A 20910-nucleotide genomic window follows, 5' to 3' on the forward strand; every position below is an offset into this window, starting at 1 on the left:
TATTAGAGAACATAGACGGTGGTACTTTTAAAAAATCTGTAATGCTTTAGCAGTAAAAAATGGAGTGTGATTAAAAATATATACGTAGGCCAGGCATGATGGCTCATGCCTGTAACCCCTGTACTTTGGGAGGCTGAGGCAGGAGGATTGCTTGAGCTCAAGAGTTCAAGACCTACCCTTGGGTAAAATGGCGAAACCCCGTCTCTACAAAAAATTAGCCAGGCTTGGTAATACATGCTTGTAGAACCAGCTACTCAGGTAACTGATATGGAAGGATCACCTGAGCCCTGGAGGTCAAGGCTGCAATAAGCTGAGATTGCAGCACTGCACTCCAGCCTGAGTGACAGAGTGAGACCCTGTCTTGGAAAAATGTGTGTGTGTGTGTGTGTGTGTGTGTGTGTGTGTGTATACACATCTGTGACACTGTGTGTGTGTGTAACGAGATCTACCTGCTTAACAAATTTTTAAAAAATGCATCTTAATGTATCTCTTTGCATTGAAGTCAAAGTATAAATATCAAAACTTCCTGGTAAAGATCCAAATTTAAGTTTTCAAGGAATGTGACATAAACCAGTTTCGATTTTAACACATACGATCCTAAGGTCCACTGATAGCTCAAACCTATCATTAGATCTTTTCAATGTCAGTTTAATGTTTGTGTTAGAGATGATGTTTAACTTTTGAAAGCATATTTCAAGTTTTAATCTTTATAAACCTCAAAATTATGTTTAGGTATATTCTTCCCTACAAATCTTAATTATAATTTTTAAATGATAGTCTGTATCTGACTCTATATAAATATAAAAACATTTAAATATGTTAAGATGTAGAGTTATACTACTAAAGAGAAGTTTAAGCATTTCCCTCCAGTTGAGTATGCTATAGCAATCTTGAAATCTGTGTTACCATGAGAGAATCGATTAGAATTTAAAGGATTAGGCCAGGTGCAGTGGCTCATGCCTGTCATCCCAGCACTTTGGAAGGCCGAGTCGGGCGAATCACCTGAGGTCAGGAGTTCGATCCTAGCCTGGCCAATATGGCAAAACCCCCGTCTCAATAAAAATACAAAATTAGCTGGACATGGTAGCACATGCCTGTAAATCCCAGCTACTTGGGAGGCTAAGACACAAGAATCACTTGAACCTGAGAGGCAGAGGTGACAGTGAGCCGCAATAGCGCCCTGCACTCCAGCCTCAGTGACAGACTGAGACTCTGTCTAAAAAAAAGAATCGAAACATTGTAGGGTTTGCAGTGGAGGAAGTAATTTATTTATTTCTTGTTTGGTAGTAATAGTGACATGAGTTATTGTCTATAAAAGTGTCTACTAATTTTTTTCTTTTATTTTTATTTCACAAGCTTAACCAATACATGTTAAAAGCAAGTTACATTGTAAGGTTTTTGTCTTTTAGGAAATTAACCATTTTCTCTCAGTAAGTGTTTATGATGCACTTCCATTGACAAGACTTGAAGGACTGAAGGATCTTCGAAGACAACTGGAACTGCATAAAGATCAGATGATGGACATTATGAGAGCATCTCAGGGTACTAATTTTAATGAGATGGGTTATTTCTGGCTGTTTCTTTTTGAAAGAATATTTTGTAAATTCTTGCTCTTGCTTTCATTATCACAGACTTAGTTGAGACTCTCATCATTTAGTTAAGACCCTCATTTCTCATCTAACTGTAAAACTGGTCCTAACTGGTCTCACCCTGAACTCTTCCTATTTTATTCATTCTCTTCAGAACAATGTCTCTAAACCCAAATATGATCATGTTTTTCTACTGCCTAAATTTTTGTTTTTTTTAAAGAGACAGAGTCTCACTGTGTCACAGTGCAGTGGCCCTTCTCCTGGAGTGTACCATTGTAACTCACTGGATCCTTGAATTCCTGGGTTCAAGTAATCCTGTCTCAGCCTCCTGAATAGCAGTGACTATAGGCACAAGCCACTACACCTAGCTACTTTATTTATTTATTTATTTATTTATTTATTTTGTAGGAACAGGGGTCCCATTATGTTGCCCAGGTTGGTCTCAAATTACTGGCTTTAAGCAATCCTCCTGCCTTGGCTTCACAAAGCATTGGGATCAGAGGCATGAGCCACTGCATCTAGCCATGCTTAAACATTTTTAACATCTTCCAACTATGTAAAAGAAAATTTTAATTTCTTAGAGCCAGGCATATAAGTTAGCTTTCTTTGCCTTCCAGTCCAATTTACCTGAAAGAAATATGTATCATTTTAATACTTTAGTCATGTGTATTATGTGTGTGTATATATACATATATATTTGTAAATTTTTCAAGCTTGCATTTTACTTATGAAAAAATCTATGTTTATGTTAATTTGATTTGAAATGTACGTTATTATAGTATTTGGGAAACTTTCTACTTTAAGTTTTGATTTTCATCTTCCTGTAACAATTTCATATTTCTCTTACGTTGTTTTTTACCCTCAGTAGTACTTTTTAAGATAAATTTTAGTTTTGACTATCTGAGCACAGTTTCTAGTATATTTGAGATATATAATATATATATATATATAAGTAGAAACACAACTATTTCTTGTTCTTGTGTTCTTGAGTGTTTTATGGGCTAAATCTGCCTTCTGCATTATAGCCATTAGCCATTTGGCCACTTAAATGAAGTAAAATTAAATAAAATTTGAAGTTCAGTTTTTTTCATTATACTGAACACATATGAAGTTGTCAGTGGTACATTTGGTCATTGGACAGTTTAAATTAACGACATTTCCATCATTGCAGAAAGTTCTGTGAGACAGTGCTGGTCTTAACTCTAAATGTTAAATGTAAAAAAGCCAAGCAGGCTCCCAAGTCCCTTCTAGCTTTAGTGTTGAATGATTCTTGTGCTTCTGTTTGTGATTTTGCTAAAGTATTGACTTAATCTGCACAATTTCTTTGAGACATTTTATTTTCTCTGTTATCAAATATTGCTAATTACTTTCAAAATAATTTGTTGTATAAAGATGTTCATATTCATTCCCTATGTATTTTTTGAGCTACTCATAACTTAAAACTTTTTTTTTTTTTTTTTTTTTGAGACTGAGTCTTGCTTCATTGCCCAGGCTGGAGTGCAGTGGCACAATCTCGGCTCACTGCAACCTCCGCCTCCTGGGTTAAAGCAATTCTCCTGCCTCAGCCCCCTGAGTAGCTGGGACTACAGTTGTGAACCACCACGCCCGGCTAATTTTTGTAATTTTAGTAGAGATAGCATTTCACCATATTGGCCAGGCTGGTCTCAATCTCCTGACCTTGTGATCTGCCTGCCTTGGCCTCCCAAAGTGCTAGGATTACAGGCATGAGCCACCATGCCGGCTGACTTAAAACCTTTTTTAAACTTTATAAAAGTTTTCTAGTCAGATAATTTAATATATATGTAATTATAAACAAAAGTGTTATCTTCATGCTAGTTTAAACTAATTATTAAAAAATTATTTCTAGATCATCCACAGGATGGGATTATGGTGAAGCTAGTTGTCAATTTGTTGCAGTTATCCAAGATGGCAATAAACCACACTGGTGAAAAAGAAGTTCTAGGTAAACTACAGTCATGTACTGCATGATAACATTTCAGTCAACCATGGACCACATATAGGACAGATTATAATACTGTATTTTACTGTATGTTTTCTGTTTAGATAAACAAATACTATTGTGTTATAATTGCCTATAAATCACCTGATTGAAGTCAGCTTGAAGCTCTCGTGATGGTTTTGCTTCAAATGAGAAAAATAGGAGGAATAAGTAGTGTTTCACAAATTCTGCTATCTTTCTTCAGCAGTCTTCCTTAACTTTTCAGTAGAAACCTAGTATCTAGAGTACTTTCTTTTTTGTAGACTTTTAAAAATTAAAATATATTTTATGTATAGAGAAGTATACAGATCAAAAATACCTAACTTGAAGAATGTTAGGTATTTTTTATCTGTATACTTTTAGGTACAGTCTAAAAAACGGAATCTTACCAGAACCCTAGAAGTTTTCTTTAACCAGAAAATTTACCTCCTTGTCTACAGTAGCACTGCTTTTAGGAACAGATCTGACTTGCAACAGAAGCCCTAAGTGTCTTTCCTGTGTAGCATAAAATGAATGTGGTTTGTACTCACAGCTAACATCACATTCAGTGGTGACAGACTGAAAGCTTTCTCCTTAAGATGAGGAATGAGACAAGGTTGTCCACTTTCACTACTGCTGTTCAGCATTGTACTGGAAGTTCTCGCCAGAGCAATTAGACAAGAAAAAGAAATTAAAAGCATGCCAATTAGAAAGGAAGTAAAACTATCTGTATTTACAGACGGCATGATCTTATGTATAGAAAATCCCAGAGAATCCACAGGAAATCTGCTGTAGAGCTAATAAATGAATTCAGCAAAGTTGCAGGGTACAAGATCAACACATAATTAGTTGTGTTTGTATATACTTGCAGTTCACAACCCAAAAAGAATTTAAAAAGCAATTCTATTTGCAATAGCTTCTAAAAGAAATAAATACCCAGGAATAAATTTAATCAAAGAGGTGAAAGACTTACATACATTCTGTTTGTTAGAAGTGAGTTACTAAGTACAGCCCACACTCAACAAGAGGGAAGTTAGGCTCTACCCTTTGAAAGAAGGGCTCTCAAAGAATTTGTGAACATATTTTAGTAAATACTATCATGATGGAAGAGCACAAAGATCCCTCCGGGATGCTGAAAATGTCCTGTCTTCATCTGGTTAGGGAGAACACAGGTAGAAAAAATGTGTGTTTGTATGCATAAATTTTCATTGACCTGTGTGTTTAAGGTTATGGAATTTATGTGTGTGATATCTCAAAAAAAATTTTTAACAGTTTTAAGGTTGATTCTTTTTTTTTTCCTTTTGTCGCCCAGGCTGGAGTGCAGTGGTATGATCTTGGCTCACTGCAACCTCTCCCTTCTGGGTTCAAGCAGTTCTCCTGCCTCAGCTTTCTAAGTAGCTGGGATTACAGGTGTGCACCACCATGCCTGGCTAATTTTGTATTTTTAGTAAAGATGGGACTTGACCATGTTTGTCAGGCTGGTTTTGTACTCCTGACCTCAGGTGATCCGCCTGCCTCTGGCTCCCAAAGTTCTGGGATTACAGTTGTGAGCCACCGTGCTTGGCCTTAAAATTGATTCCTGAAGTACAGCAAAGCAGCATTATAATTTTGAAATTAGAAAATTTCAGTTTTATGTATGATCTCTTACCTGTGACTCTACTGAAATAGAATTTCTATATGTAGAGGCTGTTGGAAGCTGCTTGGGAGAAGTGGGTCCTATAGATTTCTCTACCATAGCTATACAACATAGTAAAGATGCATCTTATACCAAGGCCCTTGAGTTATTTGAGGATAAAGAACTTCAGTGGACCTTCATAATGCTGACCTACCTGAATAACACACTGGTAGAAGATTGGTGAGTATTTATTGATGCCTTATATCTGATCTCACTTACTTAATATGACATTCATGGAGAATAATACCTCACACAAATTGATCCTCTCAGTAACTAAAACTTTGTCCTTCTTTTAATCTTAGTGTCTTTATGAAAATTCTTGTATCATTACTAACTCACATAATTATTGACCATGCTATGTGCCAGACACTTGATATAATGGTGAACATTCCAGACAAGGTCCCTGTTAGAAATGTTAGTGTGACTAGACAAATCAACAATAAATAAGAATAATACCAGTTGGTTCTACACAGAAGGTAGGGAAATATAAAGGGAGTTGTTTTAGTCTCTTGTCAATATCAGAGGTGCCACTCTCCTCTAAGCTAGGTCTTATTTTGATCCTTTTAAAATAAGCCATAAGCAAAGACTGTTTAATAACCCTGGAAGTCTTAAGCTAATCAGACAGGGTTTTCAATTGCTAATTTATTCTCTATGCAAAACAGAATTCCACTAAATAATCATCAAAATTTCAACTGGTTGGTTGAGATCACTTTGGTGTGCATGCTATTTCTCTCTCCCTTATTTATTTATTTGTTGATTGACTGGTATCCTTGAGTACTACATCATCACCATTTTTGGTGGTAGATTCAAAGGGTTTGCTCACAACTGGGCACCTTTCTAAGATAAATATTTGTTTGGATTTTTTTCTCTACTTCCCTTCCTCCTCTTGAGGAATAAATGATTGGCAGTAACATCTATCTGCCATGTTTCCATTACTGATTTAATGTACCTAAGTATTTCTTTCTTTTGTTGTTTTTGTTTCATTAAACAAATTTGTATGGTTTCTTTCCTGATGTTTTATTATAAAAAGTTTTGGCTGGGCGCGGTGGCTTACGCCTGTAATCCCAGCACTTCAGGAGGCTGAGGCAGGCGGATCATGAGGTCAGGAGATCAAGACCATTCTGGCCAACATGGTGAAACACCATCTCTACTAAAAAAAGAAAACAATTAGCTGGGCATGGTGGTGCATACCTGTAGTCCCAGCTACTTGGGAGGCTTAGGCAAGACAATTGCTTGAACCCAGGAGGCGGAGATTGCAGTGAGCCAAGATTGCACCACTGCACTACAGCCTGGGTGACAGTGTGAGACTCTGTCTCAAAAAAAAAAAGTTTTAAGCATACAGCTAAATTGAAATAATTTTATAGTAAACACCCATACACTTATCATTTAGTTTCTCCATTTTACTGCTGTCCTTGCTTTATCACTTGTAGCCATTCGTCTGTCCTTGTATTAAGATGTATTAATTCATCTCTCTACTTTTTTTTTGAGGCAAGGTCTCGCCCTATCACTTAGGCTGGAGTGCAGTGGCATGATCATACATCATAGATCATAGCTCACTGTAACCTTGAATTCCTGGGCTCAAGCAGTCCTTCTGCCTCAGCCTTCTAATGTCCTAGGTTTATATGCATAAGTCACACCACATCCAGCCAGTTCATCTCATTTTAAAAATGTATTTCAAGGTATATCAAGCACAGTTTTTGAAGAGAGTACCACAGAAAATTGGCAAGTTAAATGTTTCATTTGTTTCATAGTAATTTGAAATTGGTTTTTCTGAAACATGCACAGAAATATTAGAGAGACTTAAGAATACTAGGAAGCAGGTACAAGTTTTTTGTACTTTTCTTTAAGAGGAAAAATCTTTAGATGTTCAAAGGACTTGCTTTAGCATATGAAGATGTGGACCAAAGGATTCCCAGAATCTTAATAACTTATATGTATTAGGCCATGTTATTTTCAAGTATTTCTTTTTGTGAGTCCTTTTCATTTATAGTAGTCACAATTAAACTTTATTATATTGAATGAAGGGAAGTGCTGTTGCAGTGATTAGTAATTCAAGTTTACTGAATGAATAATGAAAGTCCTTTGATAATTTTGTTTCATACTGGAGAATTTTATAGATGTAAAGTTTCTTAATATAAATTTAAAATTTTAGTTTTGAAATTTTTGTGGTGGAGGTTAATATTCATCAAGATTAATAACAAGTGTACTTTATAGGCATTTGAATTATTTGTTTTTTCAGTGTCAAAGTTCGATCAGCAGCTGTTACCTGTTTGAAAAACATTTTAGCCACAAAGACTGGACATAGTTTCTGGGAGATTTATAAGATGACAACAGATCCAATGCTGGCCTATCTACAGCCTTTTAGAACATCGAGAAAAAAGGTCTCAAGTAATAAATGTTTATTGAATACCCACCTTCTGTTTGCTGTGACTGTTAAATTGCTTGAAATAGTATTGTACTAACAGCCTTTTCTATAAGTAATTTAAACCATACTTCATAAATCCAGGGAATTTGTTATTTTTTAATTTATTATGGCAGTGTACAAAGCTGAGACAGGAAACCTGAGGAAATAGTAGTTGATTTGGGGGAGGGGAAATTTTAAAATATAGACTTTTTTTAAGAAATAGAGAACCTTACTTTGCTCCCATGAAAATTACAAGTTTTGAGTATGGTGATAGGTACTGTGATGCACAAGTGTTTATTTCCATGGCAGATTAACATATCACAATCCCCTGGTGAAATACAGGATGACCCTGTAGATTTCTCCCTTTTCCATGTTGGTATCATAATAAGGTTCTACTGTAAGTACTCCGTGAAGCACATTTAAAAACACTTATTCCTTCCTTAGTCTAAGCATTCTTCTTTAATATATTCTTTTGATAAAGTGACTGAAAAATACTCAGTTTAGTTTTCACCAATTTAATTTCATGGCAGAAGCCCAGCATTAAAGCAGTACTTTCAATGGATCATAAATACAATTTTGGTCTTAGTAAATTTACTAGTAATATAAACCATTAATGAAGCTAGTTAATGTGTAATGTAGATAAAACCTGGAAAGCACTATAATTTTACCATTTAAAAATCTCATTTCATTTTGAAATCAAGTCTCTGTGGTAGATGTGGACTGGTTTTGTATGTGAGACAGATGAGGCAAAGTTTGTGATTTGTGTAATACACTACTAATGAGTGACAGAGCTGAGGGCAGAACCCAAGTTTCCTGCTGCCTAAAACAGCAGTTTTTACATACTACTCTGCCTCTTATATAAGCATAAATGTTTTAATTTTAAAGGTAAACATGCCTCCAGATTTAGTTTTAACTGTATTTAGCTTTATTTGTGAACAGATTTGTTATACTCATTTTGTATAGGAAAAGTAAAATGATTTCTAGTTCTCTTATTTGCATTTTCGAATCCCCTTCTTTCTAGTTTTTAGAAGTACCCAGATTTGAAAAAGAAAACCCTTTTGAAGGCCTGGATGATATAAATCTGTGGATTCCTTTATGTGAAAATCACAACATTTGGATAAAGACACTGACTTGTGCTTTTTTGGACAGTGGAGGCACAAAAAGTGAAATTCTTCAATTATTAAAGCCAATGTGTGAAGTAAGAAGATTAGTCTGATTTAATTCCTCATTTATGACATGTTTATTTAACGAGTGCTGTGATACTGCACATCATCTTCATGTAATATCACCCCCATTTAAACTGTTGTAAATTTATTAAAGTGAGCATCGTATTTAGCCATAACTTTACGCATTAGGTTTCAGCTTTGGGATAGCAACATACTAGAGGAGTTCTAAGGGACGCCTTCAATAATCTGTTACTAATGTTTGTTAAAATACTTTGATTATAAATTATTTACATTAACCAAAAGCCTGTTCTTTGTTCTAACTTCTGATAAGAGCACATTTATTTTCCTTGATATGCTTTCTTGAATAAGAAAAAGGAGTGGGGCAGCAATCAACATAGCGTTTTTATTTTTTTATTTATTTTTATTTTATTTTATTTTTTTTTTTATGAGAGGGAGTTTCGCTCTTGTTACCCAGGCTGGAGTGCAATGGCGCGATCTCGGCTCACCGCAACCTCTGCCTCCTGGGTTCAGGCAATTCTCCTGCCTCAGCCTCCTGAGTAGCTGGGATTACAGGCACGCGCTACCATGCCCAGCTAATTTTTTGTATTTTTAGTAGAGACGGGGTTTCACCATGTTGACCAGGATGGTCTCGATCTCTTGACCTCGTGATCCACCCGCCTCGGCCTCCCAAAGTGCTGGGATTACAGGCTTGAGCCACCGCGCCCAGCCACGTTTTTATTTTTAAGGATACAGTACAATTTATTTCAATAAAGAGTAAAGTTATATACGAAATGAAACAAAGTTTATACTCTTCCATCAAATGTGTAATCCGAAACAACACGCTCTATTGAGCTAAGATTTATAGAATTAATTTATAGCACTGTTAAACCTGATTCAACAGAAATGTGAAAACACAGTATCTGACCTAGGTCAAATGTCTGCCAATTACAGGTAACTGATAGGGGAGTATTTTCATGAAGTACCCACATTGAGAGCAATGTAAAATGCAGTTCTTATTTTCTTTTTTTTGAGACGGAGTTTCGCTCTTGTTACCCAGGCTGGAGTGCAATGGCGCGATCTCAGCTCACCGCAACCTCCGCCTCCTGGGTTCAGGCAATTCTCCTGCCTCAGCCTCCTGAGTAGCTGGGATTACAGGCACGTGCCACCATGCCCAGCTAATTTTTTGTATTTTTAGTAGAGACGAGGTTTCACCATGTTGACCAGGATGGTCTCGATCTCTCGACCTCGTGATCCACCAGCCTCGGCCTCCCAAAGTGCTGGGATTACAGGCTTGAGCCACCACGCCCGGCCTAGCAGTTCTTATTTTCTAAAGAAAAAGTAGTAACAGTGAATAAAACATCACCTTTTCTATAATACTACACCACACTCACACCAATTCAGCAGAGTTGTACCCTGAACACACATACTTATTTCTCATTAGTGAACAAAACTAAGATTTTTATGAGGTTTTAACTTTGAGCCGGAAGATAAAATGTTCCAAATATACATATGGACCCACCCCATTTCTGGTAGTTTAAATTATATAGCACTAAAACTGGCTTTTTGCCTTGCCTTTAGTTTGAAAAAGAAAGAGTGCAGTTAGTAATCTATAAGCTGTCTTAGGTGTGTGGAAATGATGAATGTGATCGATATGGAGTGTAATGATTCATTCATATGTTAAATATGGAGTGTGGTGAATAGCAAAAATAAAGTTGAGTACTGTTTTGATGTGCCAGATGTATAGAGCACTTTTCTGCTCTTTGGAATATACCACAAATAATTACCCAAATTTTATACCCAGAAATTGGGGCTTATTAAAAAATAAACATTTTTAACATGACTGTTGTACTTCTTCACTGAGGACAGAAAATGCATAAAAATCAGATTTTTTAACTTTTCTCTTAAACATTTGATACATTTTCCCCTCTTCTATCAAATCAGAAAGATTCTCTAACACTTTTCAACTCTGAAACTGTATTTAAAGTGGTGATAAAATTTCATTTGTAAGCAGTATCCTAGTTCATTATGCTAATGGCCTAAACTGGGAATGAACAGTTACAGTGTCACTAACATATATATTTGATATTGATATACTAGCCTAGCGTGGTTTTGTTTTAAATACCACCTGATACATGTTTTTTGGTTTTTTTTTTAGCAGTATGTTGAGTTTATGCCAGATTAATCTATACTCTTAGAAATTTAGTATGTAACAACAGGGCATGAAAATTTTAAGTAAACTGTATTCATTTTACTTATGTTTACTCAAACTATTGGGTGGATTTGTTTGTATATTCTAGGTGAAAACTGACTTTTGTCAGACTGTACTTCCATACTTGATTCATGATATTTTACTCCAAGATACAAATGAATCATGGAGAAATCTGCTTTCTACACATGTTCAGGGATTTTTCACAAGCTGTCTTAGACACTTCTCACAAACGAGCCGATCCACAACCCCTGCATACATGGATTCAGGTACTCATTTAATTTTTAACATTAATACTGTTAACTCCTCAGTTCTAGAGAAAGCTAGATTTAAAGTTGAATCCCACTAAAGGCACTTTACAGGCTTAAATCTATTACTTCTAAATTTGTTTCTTCATCTGTGGAATGGAGATAAAAGTTGCAACAAGTTTTCAATGAAATGATATGTGTAAAGTGCCCAGGATAATCCTTGATGTATAGTATTCTCTCGGTATATTTTGGGTATTGATAATGGAACAACTAATAGAGCTTTCAATATGTGTCAGGCACTGTGCCTGCACAGGCAATATGAATGTGAAAAAGAAATACTCAACATTCTGGCAATGGAAAAAACAAACACAGTATTTTACGTACTGTGGTGCAGATATGATAAAATTTTCATATTTTCAGAGCTCTGGCCAACTCTATTTAAAAAGCAACCTTTGGCTGGGTGCAGTGGCCCATGCCTGTAATCTCAGCACTTTGGGAGGCAGAGATGGGCAGATCACCTGAGGGAAGGAGTTCACTTGTACTTCAAGACCAATCAATTCTAGTATATAAATGTTGATTTAATGTGATGCTTTGCCACAACTAATTTGCTCCTCCCAGTCCTTCCAGTCACTTCAGCAAAGGTTGTAATTACTCAGTTCCTCCAATTGTTTCTTCATTTACTGCTACAACCTTCATTTGACATGGCTTTAATGTCATTTAGACTTCAGTTTGCTGTGCTTTATATTTTATGTATTTTCCTTTCTATGAGGTAACAGCAATGACAAATCTACTATTTGGAAAAGTACATTATAAATTATAAACATGGACATGGATGCCCATTTTGTGGTCCTACTAGATTGTAAGCTGGTTTTCTAAATGATTCAGAATGTGCTTATGTGAATTTTCTTTAGGCCACTGAAATGAAAATCCTGAAATAAAAATTCTCAGGCCGGGCGCGGTGGCTCAAGCCTGTAATCCCAGCACTTTGGGAGGCCGAGGCGGGTGGATCACGAGGTCGAGAGATCGAGACCATCCTGGTCAACATGGTGAAACCCCGTCTCTACTAAAAATACAAAAAACTAGCTGGGCGTGGTGGCGTGTGCCTGTAATCCCAGCTACTTAGGAGGCTGAGGCAGGAGAATTGCCTGAACCCAGGAGGCAGAGGTTGCGGTGAGCCGAGATCATGCCATTGCACTCCAGCCTGGGTAACAAGAGCGAAATTCCGTCTACAAAAAAAAAAAAAAAAAAAAAAAAAAATTCTCATAGAGGCTTTGTAAACTACCTAAAATGTATCTCTTATGTTTAATTGGGAAAATACAGGTATAAACGATTTAAGCATTACGTAATTTGCACTACTGTTAAAAACAATTTTTATTACGTAGTTTAAGGTAATAATTGTTTATGATAACCTGGTAATTTGTTATGAACATGGCCAAGACTTTTTTCATGTTTATCACTTATGTATACATATTTATGCTATAACCATTGAAAATAATTATTTTATCTGTGTATAATACCAATATTTTTATTATCTTAAGTGAAAATTTAAACTTACATATAAAATTCTATTATTGAAAATGAAAGTAAAGGCATATTTCTGTAAAATTTAAATGGTCTATCTTTTCTGATGGCTGTAAGTCTCACTGCCTTCACTAAACGTCCCATGTGCATCTCAGGCTCAACTGTCAAAAAGCAAACACATGATCTTCTTCATCTCTTCCCCCTGGCCTACTTCTTTTAATGTGTATGTACCTCTTTGACAAACAGCATTCAGTTGCTTACTCTAGAAACCTCTCTCACATATTTCATGGGATTGCCAAATCTTGCCAATTCTCTGTTATGAATCACTTAGTCCATTTGTTTCTCTCTGCCCTTAGCATCCTTACTGCTTTCTAGCTTTATGACTTAGCACAGTTGAAATTCTTTAATTAAATTGTCCAAGTTATGTCTTGCTTCCAGCCATCTCAGATATTATTACCTGTAGCACTGTCCTTTCCTGCCCTCATGACTAACCATTACTCTTCTTTCAGGTATCACTTTTTCTTTTTTCTTCTCAAGACAGACACTCGCTATGTGACCCAGGCTGGAGTGCAGTGGTGTGATCTTAGCTCACTGCCACCTCTGCCTCTCAGGTTCAAGCGATTCTTGTGCCTCAGCCTCCTGAGTAGCTGAGATTACAGATGTGTGCCAGCACGCCCTGCTATTTTTTTGTATTTGTAATAGAGACGGGATTTCACCATGTTGGCCACGCTGGTCTCAAACTCCTGGCCTCAAGTGAACTGTCTGCCTCAGCCTCCCAAAGTGTTGGGATTACAGGCGTAAGCCATTGCACCTGGCCAGTATCACTTTTTCTATGAAACTTTTCTTGTCTAGTTGAGGTTCCCTCCGCTAAGCTTCTGTAGCATTTTAAACTTTCCTATTATGACACTTATCATACTTTGTGGTAACTCCCGGGCTAGTCCATGAGTTCTTTGTGATCTGACATGGTCTGTCTTGTTCATGGTTATATACTAAGGACTTAGCACATAAAAGATCTTATTGAATCAATGAATTAGTCCTCCTCGAAAATAAAATATAAATTACAATGTCAGCTCTCACTTTGATTATAAGAGAATAGTTTATTTTAAAAGCAAAAGAAATGCCATTAAGTTCCTTCAGAACCAATTTTGTGTTAGGTACTGCTCTCCAGAACCTTGTAGCATAGTGGGAGACAGACACAAAAACAAGAAGGAAGGTGTGTAAGCAAGCATGCCTGGGACTGAGAGGAGATATTTTTGTTTGTCAGAATCAGAGCACTTTTTCCGATGCTGTTTGGATAAAAAATCACAAAGAACAATGCTTGCTGTTGTGGACTACATGAGAAGGCAAAAGAGGTAATGTAATGAGTGTTGCTTCTCACATTTAGAATCTAGCCTGTAACTTGTTAACTACTGGCTGCATTTTAACACAATTATTTAGGTAAAGCTGCTGTAAGTGCTATATTTAATTTGTGTGATATTTATATCTCCTTGCGTAATCCATATTCAGGATAGCACTTTGGTTAAATAAGTGTCAGGAACTCTCAGTTCTAATACAAGCCATACCAGTAAGTGTTACCTTTGTTAAACTGTGCAGCCTTCTTGGCTTCAATTTACTTTATCTATATTAATGATGGGATAGGAGCAAGTAATTTTTCAAGTTACATTTAGCTGTATTACCTCCCTTTTTACTTTTTTCTTTGCTTTAGTTCTAAGAAGCAAATAGAGTTGTGTAAATATCTTCTTTATATGTCTTTATTTTAAGATGTGAGTTTCTTTACTGTGTTCAGTGGTCTCAAAATCTGTGGCAATACTGTGCTGTGACAATGTTTATCTTCTTCATTCTGGTAAATTGTTTTATAGTATAGTATCTTTGTTCCTGCTACTAGTCGTGCGATTTTTAATAATGCATACAGGAATTGCTAGAATGGATAGTCTAACTGATCAGTACTGCTCGAGAGTTGACCAGAACTCTAAAGAAATAGTGTAGTAGGCCTATAATTTGAAAAGGTAAAATCGATGTCTCATGAGTGTGTATGGTAGTGGTGGCAGTGTTTGGTAAAGAATGTGAGGGAGAGGTGAATGAAAAATGGAATTTTTTTTAAGCCTAAATGCATTAACATCTTAAAAAATTAATTTCTATATGTTCTTACACCATTCCTCTCCTCTAGTAGAAAAAGACGTTTTATGCCTTTCAGTGTCTTTATTCTGGTTAGAAAGTTACTGATTTACCTTATAATTTTATACCAGATTTTCTTCTAAGAAGGCCTATCAGAAGCTTTTTTAAAAAAATTATTTAAGTTCTGGGGTACATGTGCAGAACATGCAGGTTTGTTACATAGTTATATACATGCCCTGGTGGTTTGCTGCATCCATCACCCTGTCATCTACATTAGGTATTTTTTCTAATGTTATCCCTCCCCTACCTACCCACCCCCTGCTATCCCTCCCCTAGCCTCCCACCCACTGGCAGGCCCTTGGTGTGTGATATTCCCTTCCCTGTGTCCATGTCTTCTCATTGTTCATTACCCACTTATGAATGAGAACATGTGGTGTTTGGTTTTCTGTTCTTGTGTCATTTGGCTGAGAATGATGGTTTCCAGCTTTATCCATGTCCCTGAATAGAACGTGAACTCATCCTTTTTTATGGCTGCATAGTATTCCATGGTGTGTATGTGCCACTTTTTTTATTCATTCTATGATTGATGGGCATTTGGGTTGGTTCCAAGTCTTTGCTATTGTGAACAGTGCTGCAATAAACATACATGTGCATGTGTTTTTATGAATGATTTATAATCCTTTGGGCATATACCCAGTAATGGGATTGCTGGGTCAAATGGTATCTCTAGTCTAGATCCTTGAGGAATCACCACACTGTCTTCCACAATTGTTAAACTAATTTGCACTTCCACCAACAGTATAAAAGCATTCCTATTTCTCCACATCCTCTCCAGCATCTGTTTTCTCCTGATTTTTTAATGATCACCATTCTAACTGGTGTGAGATGGTATCTCAGTGTGGTTTTGATTTGCATTTCTCTAATGACCAGTCTTGAGCTTTTTTCCTATGTTTGTTGACTACATAAATGTCTTCTCGCTATCAGAAGCTTTAAATGTAGCTGAGAGCATTTGTTTTCTTGGTGCTGGGAGGCAGTTTTACCCTTTATTTCAGACTTACCTTTGGAGTAGAATGGTGTTGACACTGGCAGGATTTGGAGAAGAAAAAATTCTTCATATTCCATTTTAATTCTGAATAAGATCATGAAGAAGATTCCTTAAGAAAATATGAATGGGATATAAAAAAAGGGGTAAAGACATGAATTCAAATCCAAGCTTGTGCTGTACAAAAATTACTTGTTATCCTGTACAGTATGTTGGTCAAAAACAAAGAACAACAATAGAACAAAAAAAAAATTACTTGATGACTTTGAACCTCAGTCTTAGCATCTTTCAAAGTCAGAATAATGTTGGCAATGTCTTCCTTTCCATGGCAAATTATTTCACTTCTCTGAACTTCAAGTTCCTCAGAAAATTAGTATAGTTGAATGCTTGCTATGTAGTAGGGTGTGCCTTATTCATCAACTTTGCAGGCATTATTTAATGGTTGCACCCATCCTCCAAGGTCTGTGTTGTTCCAGCATTTACAAGTAAGGAAACTTGAGGTTTAAGAAGTTAAGTTGCTGATGATCACACAACTGGTAGTGGGTAATATAGCTAGATTTGAACCTACCTCTATTGAACTTCAACACCAGTGCTCTTAACCAATACCATGTCCCATCTCTATAATGATAGTTTTGACAAAGATAATACCTGGCTGGGCGCAGTGGCTCATGCCTATAATCCCAGCACTTTGGGAGGCTGAGGTAAGCGGATCATGAGGTCAGGAGATCGAGACCATCCTGGCCAACCTGGTGAAACCCTGTCTCTACTAAAATACAAAAAGTTAGTTGGGCATGTTGGTGCACACCTGTAGTCCCAACTACTCGGGAAGCTGAGGCAGGGGGAATTGCTTGAACCCAGGAGGTGGAGATGGCAATGAGCTGAGATTTTACCACTGCACTCCAGCCTGGCGACAGAGCAAGATTCCATCTCGAACAAACAAACAAAAAAAGATAATGTCTATGGTCCTTTTCAATCTCAACCTACCTGTTAACAGACTGGAAGATTTTTATTAAGTAGCTCAATCTAGGCAATACATTAAGGAGAAAATAAGTCACACTAGGATAGACATGTATTTGTGTCTTAGATGAAACAATATTTTTGTTAAATTGACTATTTTAAAGAGTGTGTTGGGGTGGTGCTTGTGTGCATTTGTATTAATTATTCTGTGTATCCTATTCTTAGCCTGTGGTACTGGATTTCTTGGTGGAGAGCAGATATGAACCCCAATTTTGTATCAGGTGATAGCCTATAGGTTTCATCAGATTTTCTGATGAGTTTGAGGAAAAAAAGAAAAACCATAAAGATTATTAAATAGGACTCTTCAGCCGTATTATTTTATAATGTTTATAGGCATATTTTGGGGAAATGTGGTTTTTGGGAATTTATAATTTTCTGTTAAGCATTTACTGCCATTGTATTTTAAACCAACATGCTTTTCTTTTGATATTGAAGTTTAAAAAAGTGAATGACATACCTCATTTTTCTTTAGACCTTCTTCAAGAACAATTTTTGATGATGCTTTCTGGCTGGATTTAAATTATCTAGAAGTTGCCAAGGTAGCTCAGTCTTGTGCGGCTCACTTTACAGCTTTACTCTATGCAGAAATCTATGCAGATAAGAAAAGAATGGATGATCAAGAGAAAAGGTAATGGAATTTAGAATGTTTGGTTTGTAAAATAAATATTGACATTGTCTCAATAAGGGTATATAGTAAAGATTTAGTGTGCCCCCAGTTCCCCATTTAAAAGACATCTTAGGTAGAAATTTTGTTTTAAAGTGAAATTATAATAAAATTTTAAAAAGGAATATGTAAGTCCTGCTCTTAAATAATAGGAATGTTTATTAGGTATTATAAAAATTACACAGATAGCAAATTCCTATAGGACAGAGTCCATACTTAATTTTCTGTGTATTCCCTATAACAGCTCTAGCAGCATTGAGAACTTAATTTAAGGGTGAATAAATATTTTTCAAATGATTAAATGATTTCCTAAGTTTAATTAGATTACATTTACCACTAATTCCTACACTTTTCAAGATTCATTTTGGATATAAAATATCCAAAATTATAATCCAAAATGGCTATGAAGTAATGGAACTGATTTCTTTCCATAAGTTTCATTTCTTCATCTACCTGTATTTCTAGTGAATTTAATTCACTTTCCTCTGACTGAGAATTGTCATAAGAATCTAGTAAATATACTCCTAGATCATGGTGAAAAACAAAAATAATCAAGAAAGTAAAAGAATGAGAAATAAAGTAAAACAGTTTATTATCCCCACTGTCCTCTTCAAATCTTTGTTCATTTGAAATGGGCTAGGTCTCAATCTTTGGCCTAGGCTGGAGTGCGGGGGTGTGATCATAGCTCACTGTAGTCTTAATCTTCCAGGCTCAAATGATCCTCTTGCCTCAGCCTCCCAAGTAGCTGGGACTGTTGGCACACACCACTGATTCATCTCATCTAAAAAAAATTTTTAGTAGAGACAAAATCTTGCTATGTTGCTCAGGCTGGTCTTGAGATCCTGAGCTCAAGCAGTCCTCCTACCTCAGCCTTTCAAAGTACTGGGATTACAAGCATGAGCCACTGCACCTTGTCCCAAATTGTTTTTTAAAGTGGTTATACCAATTTGTGTACTTAATCAGAAACGTAGTTGGTAAGGAAGTGATCAGTAGGAAGCCTCACATTTGAAGAAGGGAGCCAAAGTATAACTATTTCTAGTATGAGTTTAAAAAGTATAAAGAAGGCTAGTCACAGTGGCTCACACATGTTAATCCCAGCACTTTGGGAGGCCATGGTGAGAGGACTGCTTGAGGCCAGGAGATTGAGACCAACCTGGGCAACACAGTGAGACCTCATCTCTACTAAAAATAAAAATAAATTGGCCGGGCATGGTGGCTCACACATGTAGTTCCAGCAACTCATGAGGCAGAGGCTGCAGTGAGCCATGATTGTGCTGCTGCAGTGAGCCATGATTGTGCCACTGCACTCTAGCCTGGGTGACAGAGTGAGACCTTATCTCAAAAAAAAAAAAAAAAAAGAAAAGAAAAAAAGAAGAAGAAACTGGAATAAGTATATAGGTAAATATTAGAGGTACTGTCACTTATGATAGTATTTATTTTATGTATTAGATTATTACTGTTACAGACACCATAGCTATCGTGGTTTTAGAATTGAATTTACTTACAGAACTGAAAGTCATATGTATAAAATGCAAATCTGAGTTCTAATCCTGACTGTCACTTTCTAATTTTATAATCTTGTTTAGGTGGATCCTACTGATCTACTTCCTTTTCAACAGTTAATAGCATATTTCTTAATTTCTGTCAATTTATTAGGTATTAAATTCTGTCTCATTGTGGTCTTAATTTGTGTGTCTGTAATTATTGATTGGGTTAAATTTCGAGTGAACCCACTGACAGAGTATATAGTACCTGAATTGGAGGGCATCTGCTCTATTTTTAAACAAGCCTGTCTCTTTATAAATAATAATATTTTTGCACATAGCCTTCCCATATGTAGAAGATTATTCTTAAAATGTAATTTTCATTCACAGATTTCTTTTCCATCCTAGGTCTAAATGGTATTGTGTTTTAAAGTATAAGAATTATTCTGTTTTGTTTGCAACCTGCATTAGTTTTTTTTCTGTCAAAGTCTATAGTATATGATTCCAGGAGCTTCCAAATAGTATGTTCTCATTAAAAGAAGTGTTCTGTGACAAACAGAAATCTTGCATTTGAAGAAGGAAGCCAAAGTACAACTATTTCTAGCTTGAGTGAAAAGAGTAAAGAAGAAACCGGAATAAGTTTACAGGTAAATATTAGAGGCTCTATTATTTATGACAGTATTTATCTCATACTTTGGATTATTTTGTTATAGACACTGTACAGATGCCATTTGATTTTTAAAGTGAATTTACTTATTGGACTAAGCATCATATATATAAATTTATGGTCTGAAGCTTAAGCCTTGGAGTAGACTGACTTGAATTCTAATACTGACTCTGCCACTGGTTGAGCTCCCTTATCTGAAAGACGAAAGTAAAACTACCTGTCTCAGTCAGAGTTTATACCATGCATTTTCTGCCATAACACTATATTCATTTCCTCTATAGCACTTAGGGTATAAAACTATATATTTATTTGTTTGCTTGCTTATTGTATGTCACAGAAGAAGCAGATTGCTTCTTCTCTGTTTCTTGATATCCATTCTCAAATTGGCTCACATTACTGTCTGGTATGCTTACTGAATTTCTTTGGTCAATTCATTCCTTCACAATGACAATTTCAACTTTAAACCGCTCATCTTCTCTTCAACACTGTTGCTTTCAGCCTGCCTCCTACTTGGAGAAAATAGAAGGCACAGATAGGAAATCTTACCACATGCCAATATCAAATGTTGAAATCTCCTGGCATCTGCTCCTGTCCTAATCTTCCCTTTTGTTATAGAAGCAGTTTCTCCTTCTATTTGAGATTAATTCTGCCTGTGCTTTGTTTTTTTATCTGCTCTTTCTAAGGCACTTTATTTTTTAATATGCTAAATTCCCTTTGAATGTATTCTGAACATTTTTAAACCTCTCCTGTTTAAAAATTCCCTTTCTCCCAAACACAAAAAAGTTTCCCTCTTCCCTATGTTCTCTGTTAGGTATCACCCTCTCTCTTCCTTCCTCTCATAGACAAACTTTGTGGAAGAGTTGTCTGTATTTGCTGTCTCCATTTCCCTTCCTTCCATTCATTCTAGTAAAACAGCACCTGCTAATGTTTCTCATAAACTTCATGTTGCTAAGTCTGGTGGTCACCTTTAATTCCTCTTTTTCCTTAACATTTTATTACTACTTCACATCATCAACCATGCCTTGCTTGAACTATTTACCTTTTTGATCCACTCTCCTGATTTTTCTCCTTTCACTTTTGCCTTCTTCATAGTCTCCTTCTCCTCTACTGAGTTTTTGGAATATTGTGTTTGTA

At 36.1% G+C, this 20910-nt stretch overlaps 1 protein-coding gene across 10 annotated transcripts in view; it reads left to right on the forward strand.

Moving 5' to 3' along the window:
* ATM (ATM serine/threonine kinase) overlaps positions 1-20910 on the forward strand; it is a 143658-nt gene that overhangs the window by 73616 nt on the left and 49132 nt on the right. For all 10 annotated transcript variants that reach the window (XM_074400527.1, XM_074400526.1, XM_074400530.1 and 7 more), the window contains 9 exons: positions 1410-1542; positions 3457-3552; positions 5251-5422; positions 7482-7623; positions 8668-8844; positions 11110-11287; positions 14052-14139; positions 17434-17589; positions 19669-19756. In XM_074400527.1, coding sequence (XP_074256628.1) covers positions 1410-1542; positions 3457-3552; positions 5251-5422; positions 7482-7623; positions 8668-8844; positions 11110-11287; positions 14052-14139; positions 17434-17589; positions 19669-19756 — 1230 coding nt within the window. The remainder of the gene's footprint in view (positions 1-1409; positions 1543-3456; positions 3553-5250; positions 5423-7481; positions 7624-8667; positions 8845-11109; positions 11288-14051; positions 14140-17433; positions 17590-19668; positions 19757-20910) is intronic.

The sequence above is a fragment of the Saimiri boliviensis genome, chromosome 6 (genome assembly GCF_048565385.1).
Source record: "Saimiri boliviensis isolate mSaiBol1 chromosome 6, mSaiBol1.pri, whole genome shotgun sequence".
Taxonomy (NCBI): Eukaryota; Metazoa; Chordata; class Mammalia; order Primates; family Cebidae; genus Saimiri; species Saimiri boliviensis.